The 20,598-nt window shown below is 41.0% G+C and overlaps 1 protein-coding gene across 1 annotated transcript in view; it reads left to right on the top strand.

Annotated features, from left to right (window-relative positions):
- The window catches only part of LOC106561424 (diphosphoinositol polyphosphate phosphohydrolase 3-beta), a 37,742-nt gene extending 17,760 nt beyond the window's left edge, over positions 1–19,982 (top strand). Inside the window, exons 3-5 of the mRNA XM_014125387.3 lie at positions 3,639–3,683; positions 4,223–4,310; positions 18,544–19,982. Of these exons, the coding sequence (XP_013980862.1) occupies positions 3,639–3,683; positions 4,223–4,310; positions 18,544–18,758 (348 nt within the window). The 3' untranslated portion in view covers positions 18,759–19,982. The remainder of the gene's footprint in view (positions 1–3,638; positions 3,684–4,222; positions 4,311–18,543) is intronic.
- Positions 19,983–20,598: the final 616 nt, after the last annotated feature.

Below are 20,598 nucleotides of genomic sequence, written 5' to 3'. Positions count from 1 at the left end.
AACTCGAACGTTCAGCTCCCTCCACAGATTTTCTATGGGATTAAGGTCTGGAGACTGGCTAGGCCACTCCAGGACCTTAATGTGCTTCTTCTTGAGCCACTCCTTTGTTGCCTTGGCCGTGTGTTTTGGGTCATTGTCATGCTGGAATACCCATCCACAACCCATTTTCAATGCCCTGGCTGAGGGAAGGAGGTTCTCACCCAAGATTTGATGGTACATGGCCCCGTCCATCGTCCCTTTGATGCGGTGAAGTTGTCCTGTCCCCTTAGCAGAAAAACACCCCCAAAGCATAATGTTTCCACCTCCATGTTTGACGTGGGGATGGTGTTCTTGGGGTCATAGGCAGCATTCCTCCTCCAAACACGGCGAGTTGAGTTGATGCCGAAGAGCTCTATTTTGGTCTCATCTGACCACAACACCTTCACCCAGTTGTCCTCTGAATCATTCAGATGTTCATTGGCAAACTTCAGACGGGCATGTATATGTGCTTTCTTGAGCAGGGGGACCTTGCTGGCGCTGCAGGATTTCAGTCCTTCACGGCGTAGGTTGTTACCAATTGTTTTCTTGGTGACTATGGTACCAGCTGCCTTGAGATCATTGACAAGATCCTCCCGTGTAGTTCTGGGCTGATTCCTCACTGTTCTCATGATCATTGCAACTCCACAAGGTGAGATCTTGCATGGAGCCCCAGGCCGAGGGAGATTGACAGTTCTTTTGTGTTTCTTCCATTTGCGAATAATCGCACCAACTGTTGTCACCTTCTCACCAAGCTGCTTGGCGATGGTCTTGTAGCCCATTCCAGCCTTGTGTAGGTCTACAATCTTGTCCCTGACATCCTTGGAGAGCTCTTTGGTCTTGGCCATGGTGGAGAGTTTGGAATCTGATTGATTGATTGCTTCTGTGGACAGGTGTCTTTTATACAGGTAACAAACTGAGATTAGGAGCACTCCCTTTAAGAGTGTGCTCCTAATCTCAGCTCGTTACCTGTATAAAAGACACCTGGGAGCCAGAAATCTTTCTGATTGAGAGGGGGTCAAATACTTATTTCCCTCATTAAAATGCAAATCAATTTATAACATTTTTGACATGCGTTTTTCTGGATTCTTTTGTTGTTATTCTGTCTCTCGCTGTTCAAATAAACCTACCATTAAAATTATAGACTGATCATTTCTTTGTCAGTGGGCAAATGTACAAAATCAGCAGGGGATCAAATACCTTTTTCCCTCACTGTAGCTATGATCATTAGCAGGAGTTCTTGGCCTTGTTTTTATATTGCTGACTAAACTGCTGAGCACTTCAGTCGATGAGGCATGCTAGGATGGCATAGGTCCTCCTGTGGATCTTGTCTTGAGATGGGCAAACCCCAATCAACGGGTATACAGTGCATTCAGAAAGTATTCAGACCTTTGACTTTTTCCACATTTTGTTACTTTACAGCCTTATTCTAAAATGCAGAAAATAAAACATTTTCCTCATCAATCTACACACAATACCCCATAATGACAAAGAGAGAACAGGTTTTCAGAAATGTTTTCAAATTTATATAAAAAAATATGAAATACCTTATTTACTAAAGTATTCAGACCCTTTGCTATGAGACTCAAAATTGAGCTCAGGTGCATCCTGTTTCCATTGATCATCGTTGAGGTGTTTCTACAACTTGATTGCAGTCCATCTGTGGTAAATTCAATTGATTGTACATGATTTGGAAAGGCACACACCTGTCTACATATGGTCCCACAGTTGACCGTGCATGTCAGAGCAAAAACCAAGCCATGAGGTCGAAGGAATAGTCCGTAGAGCTCCGAGACAGGATTGTGTTGAGGCAAGGATCTGGGGAAGGGTACCAAAACATTTCTGCAGCATTGAAGGTCCCAAGAACACAGTGGCCTCCATCATTCTTAAATGGAAGAAGTTTGGCACCACCAAGACTTTTTCTAGAGCTGGCCGCACGGCCAAACTGAGCAATCGGGGGAGAAGGGCCCTGGTCAGGGAGGTGACCAAGAACCCGATGGTCACTCTGACAGAGCTCCAGAGTTCCTCTGTGGAGATGGAAGAACCTTCCAGAAGGACAACCTTCTCTGCAGCACTCCGCCAATCAGGCCTTTATGGTTGAGTGGCCAGACAGAAGCCACTCATCAGTAAAAGGCACATGACGGCCCACTTGGAGTTTGCCAAAAGGCACCTGAAAGGACTCTCAGACCATGAGAAACAAGATTCTCTGGTCTGATGAAACCAAGATTGAACTCTTTGGCCTGAATGCCAAGCGTCACGTCTGGAGGAAACCTGGCACCATCCCATTGTGGAGGCAGCATCATGCTGTGGGGATGTTTTTCAGTGGCAGGGACTGGGAGACTAGTCAGGAGCGAGGGAAAGATACATTAAGCAAAGTACAGAGCGCGCTCAGGACCTCAGACTGGGGCGAAGGTTCACCTTCCAACAGGACAATGACCCCAAGCACACAGCCAAGACAACGCAGCCAGAGCCCAGACTTGAACCTGATAGAACATCTCTGGAGAGACCTGAAAATAGCTGTGCAGCGACGCTCCCCATCCAACCTGACAGAGCTTGAGAGGATCTGCGGAGAAGAATGGGAGAAATTCCCCAAATACAGGTCTGCCAAGCTTTTAGCATCACACCCAAGAAGACTCGAGGCTGTAATCGCTGTCAAAGGTGCTTTAACAAAGTACTGAGTAAAGGGTCTGAATACTTATGTAAATGTAATATTTCAGTTTTTATTTTTAATACATTTGCAAACATTTCTAAAAACCTGTTTTTGCTTTGTCATTATGGCGTATTGTGTTTAGATTGATGAGGAGAAAAAACGATTTAATTAATTTTAGAATAAGGCTGTAACATAACAAAATGTGGAAAAAGTCAAGGGGTCTGAATGCACTGTACATGCAGTCCTCAAGTTTTATGGAAGCAGAGACATGGTATTCCCCTTTGGCTAGTCTGCTGGTATTCTGTCTCGGCATGAAAATATCCCATAGTCAGTCAATGTTCCTATCTGGCTTTTGCAGGGGGTGAGGGTAGGGTACTGTCAAACCTGTTGCATTGTTTGAGGTAAAACATATCTGCCTTACCAAACAAGCACGTTCTTTAAGAGCACATTCCTTGCTTGTGAATACCACAATACATGGATTCATTTTTAGTTGTTATAATCTGTGATGTGTTAGTTATCCTATCATCAATTAAATAAATGTAGGCTATTTGTTTATGTAAAACATGTCACACCCCTTGCTTGGCGAGTCCCACTTCCCTCTGATTCAGCCAAGGTTCGAACTCAGGACCTCTGCCTCGCAAACACACGTGACTTCCCTCCTGAAGCGTCATACCAAGTCGTACTAGCTAGCTATTCAGCAGAGCATGTGGGACACTTCAGGCTGAGGAATCAGTTTCACAGATCTCCATCTGCTATATTTACATTTAGTAGAATTCGATTCAGTTTTCTGAAAATAATTGTCTTGCTGATGTTGATTTAACAGAAGAGTAGAACTCTACATGATATTGGCTGTAACAACTTTTAAAAGTGATTCTGTCTTGTAATGTAGGATGTGGGAATGTATTGGTTTTATACTGGTGTTTATACAGTAGCTGACTGTCCTTTGTTCTAATCTGTCTGTGTCACTGTCCAGGCTGGTGTAAAGGGGAAACTTGGCAGGCTACTGGGGGTTTTTGAGGTAAGCCTCACAAACTGTCAATCATCATGTCATAGCACACTGTAGCATAGCACTGTATATTACATATCATGCAACACATCATATCAAAACATTTCTCTCATTACAACATTATTATTAAGCCCTACTTCCTCATACCTTAGACCAGTGATATTCAATGTCATGGTCGCGACCCCACGTGGGAACTGCAGTGGGGTTGCCACATAAAAAATTATATTTAGGGAACAAAAAATTAAGATTACAGATTTAGTAAATGTATTTTGAGTAAATGTATTTATTGGTTACTTTTGATAAGAAAGACAAATGTAATGAATGCAAGGTTATTTGTTGATGTAAATAGACATTTACTGATTTCAAGGTTGTATCATTAGATTTGGGCTGGGGTGGGGTCGGTTTCAGCTGGGACCCCAAACAATGGGCTCCCAGCTGAAAATACCACACACCACACCACAAAGTTTTTAAACCCTGCATGCAATACAGAAACACTGTATAAAGGGTTTATTATGATATGAAGCAGTCTGTCTGTTTGTCTGTCCCTGTAGCACAACCAGGACAGGAAACACAGGACATACGTCTATGTCCTGACTGTGACAGAGACCTTGGAGGACTGGGAGGATTCTGTCAACATCGGTAGGCTTCTACTGTACATGAAGACATCTGGTTAGGGAACTTCTACTGTACATGAAGACATCTGGTTAGGGAACTTCTACTGTACATGAAGACATCTGGTTAGGGAACTTCTACTGTACATGAAGACATCTGGTTAGGGAACTTCTACTGTACATGAAGACATCTGGTTAGGGAACTTCTACTGTACATGAAGACATCTGGTTAGGGAACTTCTACTGTACATGAAGACATCTGGTTAGGGAACTTCTACTGTACATGAAGACATCTGGTTAGGGAACTTCTACTGTACATGAAGACATCTGGTTAGGGAACTTCTACTGTACATGAAGACATCTGGTTAGGGAACTTCTACTGTTTTTTATTTTTTATTTCACCTTTATTTAACCAGGTAGGCTAGTTGAGAACAAGTTCTCATTTACAACTGCGACCTGGCCAAGATAAAGCAAAGCAGTGCAACAGAAACAACAACACAGAGTTAAACATGGAATAAATAAGCGTACAGTCAATAACACAGTACAAAAAAAGAAAGTGTATATACAGTGAGTGCAAATGGTATGAGGAGGTATGGCAATAAATAGGCCATAGTAGCAAAGTAATTACAATTTAGCAGATTAACACTGGAGTGATAGATGAGCAGATGATGATGAGCAGATGATGGTGTGTAAGTAGTGCTACTGGTGTGCAAAAGAGCCGCAAAGTAAATAAAAACCAATATGGGGATGAGGTAGGTAGATTGGGTGGGCTATTTACAGATGGACTATGTACAACTGCAGCGATCGGTTAGCTGCTCAGATAGCTGATGTTTAAAGTTAGTGAGGGAAATGTAAGTCTTCGGCTTCAGCAATTTTTGCAATTCGTTCCAGTCACTGGCATCAGAGAACTGGAAGGAAAGGCGGCCAAAGGAAGTGTTGGCTTTGGGGTGACCAGTGAGATATACCTTCTGGAGCGCGTGCTACGGGTGGGTGTTGTTATCGTGAACTGAGATAAGGCGGAGCTTTACCTAGCATAGACTTATAGATGACCTGGAGCCAGTGGGTCTGGCGACGAATATGTAGTGAGGGCCAGCCGACTAGAGCATATAGGTCGCAGTGGTGGGTGGTATAAGGTGCTTTGGTAACAAAACGGATGGCACTGTGATAGACTACATCCAATTTGCTGAGTAGAGTATTGGAAGCTATTTTGTAAATGACATCGCCAAAGTCGAGGATCGGTAGGATGGTCAGTTTTACGAGGGTATGTTTGGCGGCGAGTGAAGGAGGCTTTGTTGCGAAATAGAAAGCCGATTCTAGATTTGATTTTGGATTGGAGATGTTTGATATGAGTCTGGAAGGAGAGTTTACAGTCTAGCCAGACACCTAGGTATTTGTAGTTGTCCACGTATTCTAGGTCAGAACCGTCCAGAGTAGTGATGCTAGTCGGGCGGGCGGGTGTGGGCAGCGAACGGTTGAAAAGCATGCATTTGGTTTTGCTAGCATTTAAGAGCAGTTGGAGGCCACAGAAGGAGTGTTGTATGGCACTGTACATGAAGATATCTGGTTAGGGAACACTATTTTCCCACATCTCTTTAGACCTTTATGCACGTCTTTTGTCTAAGCATCTCCTCACTGACACAATTGGTGGGAAGCTGGGAACTTCTGAGAAATTTAGACAATCAACCTTTTCTTACTACACCTACGCAGCTACGTCTCTCTCACACCCCGGGCCCCTTTCACTCTCCCAGTCTGTGATGTTGACATCAAAACATTGGAACACACAAACACGTTTGTGCCTCATTAAACAAAAAGGTTTTGATCTCCTAAGCAGTCAGGGCCGTGAAATGAGGTTTGAGGACTGTTGGTTTGACTCCTGGGTACTTAACGAAAATCATCAGATGATATTTGCTAATTCCATTCATAGAGAGTGTATCAAAGTCAGGTTCATGTAAGAATCCCTTTGAAGAGAATTTGTATCATGAAAATACAAAAGCATGAATACTGCTTGGAGTTTGTAAGTTGAAGTGGCTCTTTGGGGGGTTCATGCATAGTACTCATGTTGTATCAAAAAATGTATTCTTTAGATAATTAAAATTATAATCCATTTATGTAATTTGTCCAATGTTATTAATAGGGGAAAGAAATGTAACACTTTCATATTACGACTGTACAGTGCCTTCAGACGGTGAATCTGGCTGTTGTTCTAAGTCAATATACAGGTCAGGATATCTGTTGGTCAAAAATCAGTGTTTCAATGGCTCAAGGACAGTTGACCCTCGCAAGGCCGACAGTCCATCATGGACCGGAATTCTTGGGAGCAAGAATTTCACAGTGTCATCACTATTCTTTGCATTTCAAGCTACTGAACCATGAATTTGATATTTATTTTACGAGCTTTTTGCATAGGTCACATGCACATCACTGTTCTCTCCTGGGTGGATCTGTGGAGCAGATGAGCCATGTTCCTAAAAATGCTACTCTACATACCAAATGATGTATGTGTCTTGGTTATCTTTTAATGTATTAAAAACAATTATCAGTGCCAAATAATTAATGATTTTGTATCTACTGACTGTACTATTGACTGATGTTCCAATCAATCAAAAGTCTAAATTGTAAATCTCAGCATTGAAAGGAGTTAAAATGAACCTCTTAAATGTAAAGTCCCCATATTTAGGGACCCTATTTGATGTTTTTATTCAATTCAATCTGGTATGAGAACAGTAGCCCTATCTGCAAAAGCAAAATCTGAGTATCTTGGCTATTTATCTGTGCCTTAAAATCTTTGGTGTGATTCACTACCATATATGGGCATATGAAAGTATAAGGGCAGGCCGAGCAGATGACCTAATTTCAAGATTTCGAGGTGTTTGTGCTGATTGTATGGAGTGCTGATTGTATGGAGTCCCTTGAGAAGGCAAGAACAAGATGTATGTCAGGAGAAGTGCAGTATTATCATAAGGAGAAGTATACTTGGAATACGGAGGAGGAATGGAGGGAAAAAGAGAGACAGAGGAGGTCTAAGAGAGACGGAGGAAGAGGTTGCGATTGAGTCGGTTAAAAATTGTGGAAAAAAGCTGAGATGGTTTCTTAGAGAAGAATCCTAGAAAGTGTAAGCAGAGTGAGCTGAAGACAGGAGGAGAAATGGAAGTGAATGAGGTCGAAGTATCGGAGGTGGTAGGTGTAGTGAAGTTCTCTGAGCCTTATGCTTGCACCGAGAGTCAGGATAAAGATGAGTCTGTGACAGTAGGAGTGAAGTTTTTGGAAAAAGTGGACCCTTGCCTTTTGGCTGATCCATTTGTGGTTTCAGGGTGGGTGAAAACAGAGTTGGGTGCTGTGGAATCGGTGAGGGTAACCAGACGTGGTCTTGTGATTATTGTTTGTGTTTCTGCTGGTCAGAGGGAGAAGGCGCTCTGCGTTAAATGAATGGGGGCAAGACATTAATTGTTTTGCTCTCAAGAAAAGGGTGCCATTGAAAGAAGTGATTTCTGGGGTAGCAGTAAAAGTTGACCAACTGAAGGGGAAGAATCCCGGTGTTTGGGATGCTCGTCGTTTGGGGCGATGCAGACAGGGTGGCGTGTGTGGTGAAACAGAAAAGTCATTGTCTGTTTTTTTTTAATGTTGAGTCTTTGTGTACAAGCTTTTGTGCTGAATACATTACGTTGTTACAGGTGTCAAGCTTATGGGCATGTGGCAGCAGTGTGTAGAAGGGAGGTTCCTAGGTGTGAGAAGTGTGCAGAAGGGCATGAGACAAAGGAATGTGTAGCATTGGGGAAAGTAGTGGTATGTGTTAATTGTAGGGGTGCCCATGGAGCTGGGGATCAGAAATGTCCTGTGCGAGAGAGGCAGGTTGAGGTTTCCAGGGTTAGAGTAGTGCAGAAGTTGTCATATGCTGAGGCAGTGAAGAAAGTAGAGGAAGATGGTTCAAGGGGGACAGATCCTGAGAGGAGTGGTGTGTGTAGTAGATCTGTACCAGTACAGAGGGATCGGCCAACAAGTAATATATGTTTCAGTAAGATTTGATTTTTAGCATTTATAGCAATGGTCATCAACTGTACTGCAGGGATGGAATGTAAGTCACAGAAAATTGAGGTTGTGGTGGCAGCTGCAGAGAGGTATTTGGGTGTGTGAGACTTGACATCAGAAGGGTTGCAGGCTATGTTAAGTGTTGGTGTCACATCCTTTCAGGTTGTTGGCCTGAGGTATGACTAAGTAGATTTAAATAGTGGAGTAGGATGTTATTTAAAAAATATATATTTTATTATATTTTGTTAGAATAGATGATAGGGTATTTGTTTATTTATAAAAAAAATTCATGCAAAGTATAAGGAACGTGCATCAATGAGGATTTCGACTCGGCCGACAAATATTGCTTTCTAGAAGGATTGGATACACTTTTGGATCTATAAGTAAATTATTTTCATGACTCTATATAGCAAATTTACTATATGTAAGTTGTCTGCTTTTTATGCTTTGGATTTAGTTTACATAGGCTTATGTAACAAGTAATTTATATGTTATATAATTCCAAAGTAGTTATTGTCTATGTTTCATATTAGTTCACTGTTTGCTGTTCTAAGTTTCATCCTTGTAACTTTGGAGAGGCTACTACACTCTCATGGCCATTGTTTATTTGTGGTTCTCACCTCTGCCTCCTCTGTCACCTCTGTCTCCAAAGTGTTACTGTTTGCATTGTGTGTGTACTTCACACCTTCTATGTGAGTCACTGTACAGATAAAGTTTAGGCTTGGTGTTTTTACTTTACAGTAATGTTGTTTTGTAAATTTTGTCAACTGTAATTATGTGTGTCATACAAGAATATATATATCCCTTTATTTTATTCACCGCAGAGGATTTTGATGACGTTTGAGAGCCACCCCTCCCTAGCAAGCGCCCCTGCCAGTCAAGGTCTTCACTGCGATGCCAATCACCCCGTCTGATGGTTCTACATCCACTTTTCATAGACCTCTTCAAAATGAAAATGGGGGCTTGTGGCACCATTCGTCCTAACAGAATCGGTTTCCCCAAGACCAAGGTAAACAACATGACAAAGACAGCGGAGAGGGGGACCATAAGTTGGATCAGGACAAACAAGCAGTTTTTTGTGAAATGGAAAGACACTAAGGAAGCAACCATGCTCACCACACAGCAAGGAGAGTGAAAAAGGAAGAATGTATCCATTCCTGTTTCTGTGAAGGACTACAATGCCAGCATGGGGGGTGTCAACCTATCTGATGCTCTGATAAACTACTACCAGGTCCTCCACAAGACCAGGAAGTGGTATAAGACTTATATTTACCACTTTGTGGACATTGCTACAGTAAATGCTTTCATTCTCCACAAGCAGATGGCCAAAGCAAAAGGTCAGACCCCTGTCTCCCAGTTGGCCTTCCGAGAGCAGCTGGTGTTGGAAATGGTTGAATTGGGGGCCCAAAGCAACCTCACAATCATCACAAGACCCCCCCCCCCACTCAAGGTGAGCACCACTATCCAACACACATGCCAAAAAACAAAAAGGAAGAACTGCAAGCATTGCACAAAACACAGGGGGAAAAGGGGGAAATGCCAGATCTTCTGTCCGAAATGCCAGTTGGCTTTTTGTTTCCAGGCAGAGAGGGACCGCTTCAAAGACTATCACTACATGCACAAGCTACGGTGAAAGCGAAATCTAATTATCTACACCTGGGATGTAAAACGAACACGAATGCCATTTGGAAATATTTCAGCTTATTTCTATTTCTGCACCTTTTTTTAGTGAAGGACACGTGTAACCAAGTTTGTGTTTGATAAGAAATGTTATTTTTTTTATGTATATCTGCTTCTATATTTTTTTGTAAACAGTTCATTTGTATATGGGATTAATACAATGGATATGCCTAGGGTAAACATTCTGGCACTTTGGAGAAGTTGAAAAAACACTTGGATATCCCCTGTATGTCCCCCGACACCACCACAATGTTTGAGAGAGGTTGGTGTTGTAGAAACTTCGTTTTTATAGTGAACAATAACATTTAGGCACATCCAGTGTGCAAAAACTGTGCAATTACCGCTTTGGAGAGGTTGAAAGGACGCTTGAATGTACCCTGGATACCACACAACACCACCACAATGTTTGAGTGAGGTTAATATGGTAGAAATTGTCTTTTTATACTGAACAAATTGCATTTAGGGATTGCAAATGTCTAATAGCACTAGAATATAATTTACAGACATATGCCACTTTGGAGAGGTTTAGAGACACTTGGAAACATCCTAAAACATCTGCCTATTTCTAGTTGTTAGGTCTATCAATCCCTTTTTTTCTGATCTTGTTCACATGTTGTGGAAGCCATCTCAGAGTGTTTCCAGCTCTTGGCATCAATAATTCACTTATAGCTTGTCAATGAAAGATTACATTCAAAATAAAATGTTGTTTGTGCTTGATCTTGTGTATTCTGAACTATGTAACTCCTATCTTCTGATAATTTCCTCATAATCTTCCGGACGTCGTCTTTCCAAATATACCAAGTTTTGGCATGTCAGAATCATGTAATTACACATGAATAGCAGTTACTTTTGGGTATGTCTATTTAGGCGGAAATCTACATTTTGCCATTACGTTTAAGGAGTTAAAATGACTCGTATAGAGGCTGATCCCACTTTAGTTGGCAGGAGACAGCTTGTAAAAACAGAGAGGAGCAAGCAGACAGACTGACAGATGGTCTCTGTTGTCACTTGAGATACTGACCGAGGGACACGTCCATGTCTACAGTAATACGTCCCTAGCCACCTGAACTCTGACCTACTGGATATATTGACTGAAAAAATGCTGTCAGTTGTTTTCACACCATCATCACCTCTATGTCAAACACCTGTTGATCTTCAGTAATGTCAGCATATTGCTGGATGTCTAAATAAAATGGTTGCATTTAAAGAATGGTTTGAAAAAACAGTATTTCATGTCCACTTGTGTTTTCATACTAGTTTGCATAAAGAAAAGTGTGTGTCTTTGGCATCATTAACTTGAAGACATATTTATCAAATAACTCTCTCTAATTATTATTACGCGATTAAACTGATTAATCGTGTAACTGTAATTTAACTAAAAGGTCGGGGCACCAAGGAAAATATTCAGATTACAAAGTTATAATTTTCCTAATATAACTTTCAGATATTATAATATCTGATCCATGAGTCCTCTGATTAATGATATGTTAGTTTACCTCGGTCAGTCTCATTCCAAACGTCGTAAATTGTTGGTTATCTGCACGAACCCAGTCTTCACTATGAGTCATCCATGCATCAATTGTCTTAAAATAATTTATTTACTAAGCAAAATAATTCACAGAAAGGCATACAAAACAGTAGGTATCCTTACAAAGAAATGGTAGAGGAATGTGCCCTAGTGGGTTAAACCGGCATAGCGGCTTGTTAAACAAAAGGAGGGTGGGGTCAGCTGAGAAGGCACTACAAAGTTGATAAATATTAACAATTGTAATGCTAATCCTTTGCACATGAACGCTCACTCATTCGGGAACAATTGCAATCAATATATATATTTACGCTCAGTGTGTCGTCAGGATCTTTGTTGAAAAGTTCTGTTCTGTTGGAGAGTTTTGTCCTCGCGTTCTCTCTCTCTGTCTCGGTTAGAATGGATATTTCAAAGTGACATTCTTTAATGTCATTATAGGACAGATGTTTCCGGCGGTTGTCGCGTTCAATGATACCGAATTCCTAGCTGCAGACTAGTAATTAATATCAAAGACTTGTTCTTATTCTGTATTGATAGTCTAATAGTTTAACCACGTGGTATGGTTTAACCTCTATGGGCTAGGTGGGACGCTTGCGTCCCACCTACGTAACAGCCACTGGCAGCCTGTGGCGCGATTTTCAAAACCTTAAAAATCCTATTACTTCAATTTCTCAAACATATGACTATTTTACAGTTATTTAAAGACAAGACTCTCGTTAATCTAACCACACTGTCCGATTTCAAAAAGGCTTTACAACGAAAGCAAAACATTAGATTGTCAGCAGAGTACCAAGCCAGAAATAATCAGACACCCATTTTTCAAGCCAGCATATAATGTCACCAAAACCCAGAAGACAGCTAAATGCAGCACTCACCTTTGATGATCTTCATCAGATGACAACCCTAGGACATTATGTTATACAATACATGCATGTTTTGTTCAATCAAGTTCATATTTATATCAAAAACCAGCTTTTTACATTAGCATGTGACGTTCAGAACTAGCATACCCCCCGCAAACTTCCGGGGAATTCGCTAACATTTTACTAAATTACTCACGATAAACGTTCACAAAAAGCATAACAATTATTTTAACCTCTCTAGGCTAGGCGGGACGAATTCGTCCCACCTACGTAACAGCCACTGCTATCCTGTGGCGCGATTTTCAAAACCTTAAAAATCCTATTACTTCAATTTCTCAAACATATGACTATTTTACAGCCATTTAAAGACAAGACTCTCGTTAATCTAACCACACTGTCCGATTTCAAAAAGGCTTTACAACGAAAGCAAAACATTAGATTATGTCAGCAGAGTACCAAGCCAGAAATAATCAGACACCCATTTTTCAAGCCAGCATATAATGTCACCAAAACCCAGAAGACAGCTAAATGCAGCACTCACCTTTGATGATCTTCATCAGATGACAACCCTAGGACATTATGTTATACAATACATGCATGTTTTGTTCAATCAAGTTCATATTTATATCAAAAACCAGCTTTTTACATTAGCATGTGACGTTCAGAACTAGCATACCCCCCCCGCAAACTTCCGGGGAATTCGCTAACATTTTACTAAATTACTCACGATAAACGTTCACAAAAAGCATAACAATTATTTTAAGAATTATAGATACAGACCTCCTCTATGCACTCGATTTGCAATATTCTAAGTACATAGCCCAGGCATCACGGGCTCGTTATTTAGACACCCGGCAAGTTTAGCACTCACCATAATCATATTTACTATTATAAAAGTTTCATTACCTTTTGTTGTCTACGTCAGAATACACACCCAGGACTGCTACTTCAATAACAAATGTTGGTTTGGTCCAAAATAATCCATCGTTATATCCGAATAGCGGCGTTTTGTTCGTGCGTTCCAGACATTATCCGAAATAGTAAAGAAGTGTCACGCGCTTGGCGCAATTCGTGACAATAAAATTCTAAGTATTCCATTACCGTACTTCGAAGCATGTCAACCGCTGTTTAAAATCAATTTTTACGACACTTTTCTCGTAGAAAAGCGATAATATTCCGACAGGGAATCTCCTTTTCGGCAAACAGAGGAAAAAATCCCAAAGGCGGGGGCGGTCGGGGTCACGCGCATAAGCCAGTGTCTCTTGATCGGCCACTTGAGAAAGGCGATAATGTGTTTCAGCCTGGGGCTGGAATGACGACATTCTGTTTTTTCCCGGGCTCTGAGAGCCTATGGACGACGTGGGAAGTGTCACGTTAGAGCAGAGATCCTTAGTAAATGATAGAGATGGAAAAGAAGTTCAAGAAATGGTCAGACAGGCCACTTCCTGTAAAGGAATCTCTCAGGTTTTGACCTGCCATTTGAGTTCTGTTATACTCACAGACACCATTCAAACAGTTTTAGAAAATTTAGGGTGTTTTCTATCCATATGTAATAAGTATATGCATATTCTAGTTACTGGGTAGGAGTGGTAACCAGATTAAATCGGGTATGTTTTTTATCCAGCCGTGTCAATGCTGCCCCCTAGCCCTAACAGGTTAAGAATTATAGATACAGACCTCCTCTATGCACTCGATATGTCCGATTTTAAAATAGCTTTTTGGTGAAAGCACATTTTGCAATATTCTAAGTACATAGCCCAGGCATCACGGGCTCGCTATTTAGACACCCGGCAAGTTTAGCACTCACCATAATCATATTTACTATTATAAAAGTTTGATTACCTTTTGTTGTCTTCGTCAGAATGCACACCCAGGACTGCTACTTCAATAACAAATGTTGGTTTGGTCCAAAATAATCCATCGTTATATCCGAATAGCGGCGTTTTGTTCTTGCGTTCCAGACACTATCCGAAATAGTAAAGAAGTGTCGTGCGCATGGCGCAATTCGTGACAATAAAATTGTAAATATTCCATTACCGTACTTCGAAGCATGTCAACCGCTGTTTAAAATCAATTTTTACGACATTTTTCTCGTAGAAAAGCGATAATATTCCGACAGGGAATCTCCTTTTCGGCAAACAGAGGAAAAAATCCCAAAGGCGGGGGCGGTCGGGTCACGCGCATAAGCCCAGTGTCCCTTGATCGGCCACTTGAGAAAGGCGATAATGTGTTTCAGCCTGGGGCTGGAATGACGACATTCTGTTTTTTCCCGGGCTCTGAGCGCCTATGGACGACGTGGGAAGTGTCACGTTAGAGCAGAGATCCTTAGTAAATGATAGAGATGGAAAAGAAGTTCAAGAAATGGTCAGACAGGCCACTTCCTGTAAAGGAATCTCTCAGGTTTTGACCTGCCATTTGAGTTCTGTTATACTCACAGACACCATTCAAACAGTTTTAGAAAATTTAGGGTGTTTTCTATCCATATGTAATAAGTATATGCATATTCTAGTTACTGGGTAGGAGTGGTAACCAGATTAAATCGGGTATGTTTTTTATCCAGCCGTGTCAATACTGCCCCCTAGCCCTAACAGGTTAAGTTCAGTAGAGAAATGCATGGTCAAACCTATTAGCCAACTCGTAATGGAGTGGAGGCTTGGTCTAGTGATAGAAACCCTGGGGGGGGGTTTTATTCGGAATGACAGAAAAAGGCTGTCTCATGACGCCAGGTCTCGTCTGTTCATGGGGGCGTGCCGATGACTTGGTAAAACTTTAAACAGAAAATACAATTCTCTCACATTAACATCTTACAAGCATCCCAACATATTCCAAATAGCTTTATCCTTATTCATTAATATTATACAACCATTTAGATGTAAGTCTCATAGCTGAGGCTGGTATTTAAACATTATTATGGTAATATGGCCGTATTGTCTCTCATGAGTTTCACAAAATTGTACCAAACGGACCAGTTCGTAGCTGGATTCTTCACCGATCTTTTATACCTTCTCCAGAACATAAATGTCGTTCGATTCTCCCGTCCTGTGAGGTGGAAGAATTATTTTGTCTCTCCATGAAAACACTCTGTCTCTTTATACTGTGGCCATGAGGTGGGACATTTTCTTAGGAATTTACGACCCCTTCTGATCACAGCAGCCTGGGTGTTGGAGACAGAGGGAGATGGTGAAGAAGTGCAGGGGGAGGGGGTCAACTGTGCTCGCTATACCCAAAGAGGGCAACGTCATGACAAAATTATGAGATGAAACTGGACAAATTTTGTTTTGAATAAGTTACTTGTACATTTCTTTGTCTAATATTTACATGAAGACATTTTCCATGTTCTGTAACTAAAATATGTGGTATCTGTGCTAATTAGTGTCAAGTAAATATTGTATGGTAGAAAACACCGAACTGTCTTAGCTAACTAGACACTTTCTACATGTTAAGACGTGGACTAGATCCCAGAAATTATCACCATAATTGGTTTAGGATGTGGTAGCAGGTGTTTAAAATATAACGTTTGACAAGGGACCCTGTAACTCAAAACGTGAACTATTTGTAGCCGGTTCTGAAAAAAGTGCTGATCTTTCATTCCCTTCACCCATATAAATAGAATTCAGGCCTGTTCACAAGGGGCATGCATGTTTGCTGTGCACAGTTGTTTTCCAGTCTTCGTCACTACCCGCACTGTCGCCCCCTCCCTCCCTCTGTCCTCTCTTGCCTTTTACAAGGCCCATGACTATGCCTGGTCAGGCTCTACATTTGTGGGCTTGTCTTACAAGTGGAGTACATCAGTGGTTAGTGAACCCCCCCCCCCCCCCCCCCCCCCCACACACACACACACACACCGCTACGCCCCCCTCATTAACCCCTTTTAATGTCAGAGGGCACTTTTTAATAGCTTTTACAAAATACTTGAATGATAAAATATGGCTAGCATTTGGAAGCCAGGAGAAAGTGGTTTTGAAGAGATGTATAAATAATGTTAACTGACAGTTAACCAGACAATGTTTTTTTATGGGAAATCTTTATACTGAGGCTTAGGTGGGAAGCTTCATAAACACCACAGGATAAATTACAGAAATGTCCAGTTATACTATGGGTAAAGTTCTCAACATTCAGTGGTGTTACATTTTTCAGTATTTCAGAGCTGGTTGGTGTGAAGGGGTGGGGGAAATGTGTAGCTGCGTACAGAGGTTTAGCCAGTGTTCATGTTGATATGCTAATTGGGAAGTCCAACAAAAGCAGATAAGTAAAAACACTTTCTGAATGTCACATGCATCCGTTACAGTAACAAAGACCTACTTTAAGGAAAGTTTTGATTAGTTCCTAATACAATGTAATGTACATTCAGGCAGTCAGGGAAAAACAAACAGTAATCATTGTTGGCTTATTACAAAAACTGAGAATCGTTGTATGCATCTGATGAGAATCAGTTTTTAGATCCTATTACTCTGTTAACATGCTAAACTCTGAGTGGTTGTTTTGGACCCAGTACAGGGTCCGGCGATGACATTTGAAAGCTGCAGTCCTTTTTGGAAATCTAACTCAAATCTTACTGCTGTCAATGTCATAAGAATATCCTTGTATACATCCTCCACATGCGCCATTGATCTAGCGCATTGTTTACAATAGGAAAAGTGAATGGAAAAAGAAGTTTGAAGTTTCCTCACCAGTCTGTGTCTTATTTAAAAAAAGCAAACGCCATAACTTGAAAGCCCTGATTGCTAAGGTCGTTTTAAGATGTCAGGCTTGAAAATCCGTTCAGCCATTTTGGAACAGTGACTCACGATCCAAACCAGACGCAAATGGTGGCCAAGAGATGTCATGTGATCTCCTATTGCTATCTAGTGGATGAACTGGGAATCAGACAGGGGATATATTTACATCAATGGACAGAGACTTCAGCTTTCTCCTCATATGCCTTCAGAAAGTATTCACAACCCTTGACTATCCACATTTTGTTGTGCTAAAGCCTGACTTTAAAAGTGATTAAATTGAGATGTTGCATCACTGATCTAAACATAATGTGGAATTGTGTTTTTAGAAATGTTTACAAATGAATAAATTATAAGCTGAAATGTCTTGAGTCAATAAGTATTCAACCCTTTTGTTATGGCAAGTCTAAGCTCAGGAGTAAAAATGTGCTTAACAAATCACTAAACATTTGCTCACTCTGCAAATCCAACACATCACTGAGTACCACTCTTCATATTTTCAAGCATGGTGGTGGCTACATCATGTTATGGGTAGGCTTGTCATCTGCAAGGACTAGGGAGTTTTTTAGGAAGAAAATAAATGGAACAGAGCTAAGTACAGGCAAAATTCTAGAGGAAAACTTGGTTCAATCTGCTTCCCAACAGACACTGGGAGACAAATTCACCTTTCAGCAGAACAATAACCTAAAACTCTAGGCCAAATATACACTGGAATTTCTTACCAAGACTACATTGAGTGTTCCTGAGTGGCCAAGTTACAGTTTTGGCTTAAATGGGCTGGATAAACTATGGCAAGACTTGAAAATGACTGTCTAGCAATGATCAACAACCAACTTGACAGAACTTGAATTTCTTTAAAAGAATATTTAGCAAATATTGTAAAATCCAGATGTGCAATGCTCTTAGACTTACCAAGGAATACTCTCAGCTATAATCACTGCCCAATGTGATTCGAACATGTATTGACTCAGGGGGTTGAATACTTATCTAATCAAGATATATTAGTATTTTATTTTCCATAAATAAAATGTCACATTTTGTGGAGATTGTTGACAATAAATGACAAATACATTTTAATCCCACTTTGTAACACACAACAAAATGTGTTAAAAGTTTAGGGGTGTCAATACTTTCTGAAAGCACTGTATATCATCCACGGAAAATTAAAGCATGGCACTTTGCTCAAGCCCGGCGCTTTTAAAATATCTGTGTCTTTATGGGGAAAATACAATTTTTGTTTGTTTACCCCCCCCCCCCCCCCCCCCCCACACACACACACACACACACACACAGAGCACAACGCATGTATTTGTAGGTTGTTTTTTATACTGACATGTACTTTGAGAGTACTATACAATAATGTGTCGTTTAGAAAGTGCCACTAGAGGGCGGCAGCTTAAGAGGTTATTAATACAGCCCTCTGACCTTTTCTCTCTGCTGTACGTCTTTCAGGTAGGAAACGGAAGTGGTTCAATATCGACGAGGCTATCCGAGTGCTGCAAAGCCACAAGCCTGTCCACGCAGAGTACCTGCACCGACTCACAGCCACTTGTAATCCCACATGCAGCTCCACCTGTTGCGGCCCCACCAATGGCAACACCTGGGTGTTCCCCATGACGGACGACAACGCCCCTGACTACGTCAACTCCACCACAGGGGACAGATAGAGGACCTCCCTCGGTCAACAGATAGGACAGATAGGATAGCCACCATCAGAAGAACCAGCATCGTAAGAGGACCTAGCCTAGGTGCCAGTCTGTTTCTGCTGTCCTGCCAACTCCTTGTGGACTTGTCATGTTTGGCTTGACAATGACAGTAATGGAGTATGGCAAGAGCACAAACTGATCTGGGACCAAGCCAAGGAGGACCCAGGAGGACTCTAGAGTGGAAGTACCCAGAATAGACATTTTACATGGATTCCTTTCTGTGTTGATTCTTAATTTGTACAGTATGAACTTTCTAAGTTAAAAGGAATTCATTATTTTATTAGGGGGCATGAAGAGTGTGAAAATGTGTCAAATGGATATTCAATATTTTTCTTTGTATATTGTTTTTATCAACTGTCATCAGCCAAATAAGGATATATATTATTAATAAAAACTGGATCTTAAAGCTAATCTCTGTTAACGGGATCCATTAGTCATCAGCTTTCTATCATTAGAATGTCGTCAACCTCTGTGAAAAGATCCTTTGTTTCAAGTTATTCTTACAAGTTCATCTAACATTTTGATTATATAAGGTCAAAGACTACGGTCTATGGTCAGAGTGCAGCATTTTGGTGAACTGCTTTCTGCTTGAAGTAGCTCTGATTGACCAATAGAGGGTAGTGTTACCTCTGGAAAGGCTTATTTTATGTCAAAACCCCAAATGCTGCTTAGTTTAGGGCAAATATAGGACACTTTTGTCAGGGTGCCAGAACTAGGGCAAAGGTAGGAAACTTTTGTCAGGGTGCGGGAGCTAGGGCAAAGGTAGGAAACTTTTGTCAGGGTGCGGGAACTAGGACAAAGGTAGGAAACTTTTGTCAGGGTGCGGGAACTAGGGCAAAGGTAGGAAACTTTTGTCAGGGTGCGGGAACTAGGGCAAAGGTAGGAAACTTTTGTCAGGGTGCCGGAACATAATTATTTAGTATTTATTAGGACCCCAACTTAGCTGCTGTTGAGGCAGTGGCAACTCTTCCTGGGGTCCAAACAGGAAACAACTCAAATAAAATGCATAATATACATACAATACCTTCAGAAAGTATTCACACCCCCTCACTTTTTACACTTTTTTGTTATACCCTGAATTTAAAATTAATAAAATAAAAGGTTTTTGTCACTGGCCTACACACAATACCACATAATGTCAAAGTGGAATTATTTTTACAAATTAATAAAAAATGTAAAGCTGAATTGTCTTTAGTCAATAACTATTCAACCCCTTTGTTATGGCAAGCCAAATAATTTCAGGAGTAAAAATGAGCTTAAGTTACATAGGTTGCATGGACTCTAAGTGCAATAATAGTGTTAAACATGATTTTTGAATGACTACCTCATCTCTACCCCACGCATACAATTATCTGTAAGATACCTAGGCTACCTGGGGCGACAGGTATCCTAGTGGTTAGAGCGTTGGACTAATAATCGAAAGGTTGCTAGATCAAATCCCCGAGCTGACAAGGTAAAAAGCTGTTGTTCTGCCCCTGAACAAGGCAGTTAACCCACTGTTCCTAGACTGTCATTGAAAATAAGAATTTGTTCTTATCTGACTTGCCTAGTTAAATAAAGGTAAAATAAAAAAAATATAAAGCAGTGAATTTCAACCACAAAGACCAGAGAGGTTTTCCAATGCCTCATAAATAAGGACACCTATTGGTAGAAAAAAAACAGACATTGAATAGCCCTTTGAGCATGGTGAAGTTATCAATTACACTTTGGATGGTGTATCAATGCACTCAGTCCCTACAAAGTTACAGCCACCCTTCCTAACTCAGTTGCCTCAGAGGAAGGAAACCGCTCATGGATTTCA

The sequence above is a fragment of the Salmo salar genome, chromosome 10, assembly GCF_965601325.2.
Source record: "Salmo salar chromosome 10, fSalSal1, whole genome shotgun sequence".
Taxonomy (NCBI): Eukaryota; Metazoa; Chordata; class Actinopteri; order Salmoniformes; family Salmonidae; genus Salmo; species Salmo salar.
This window is presented reverse-complemented; position numbering and strand designations above follow the sequence as displayed.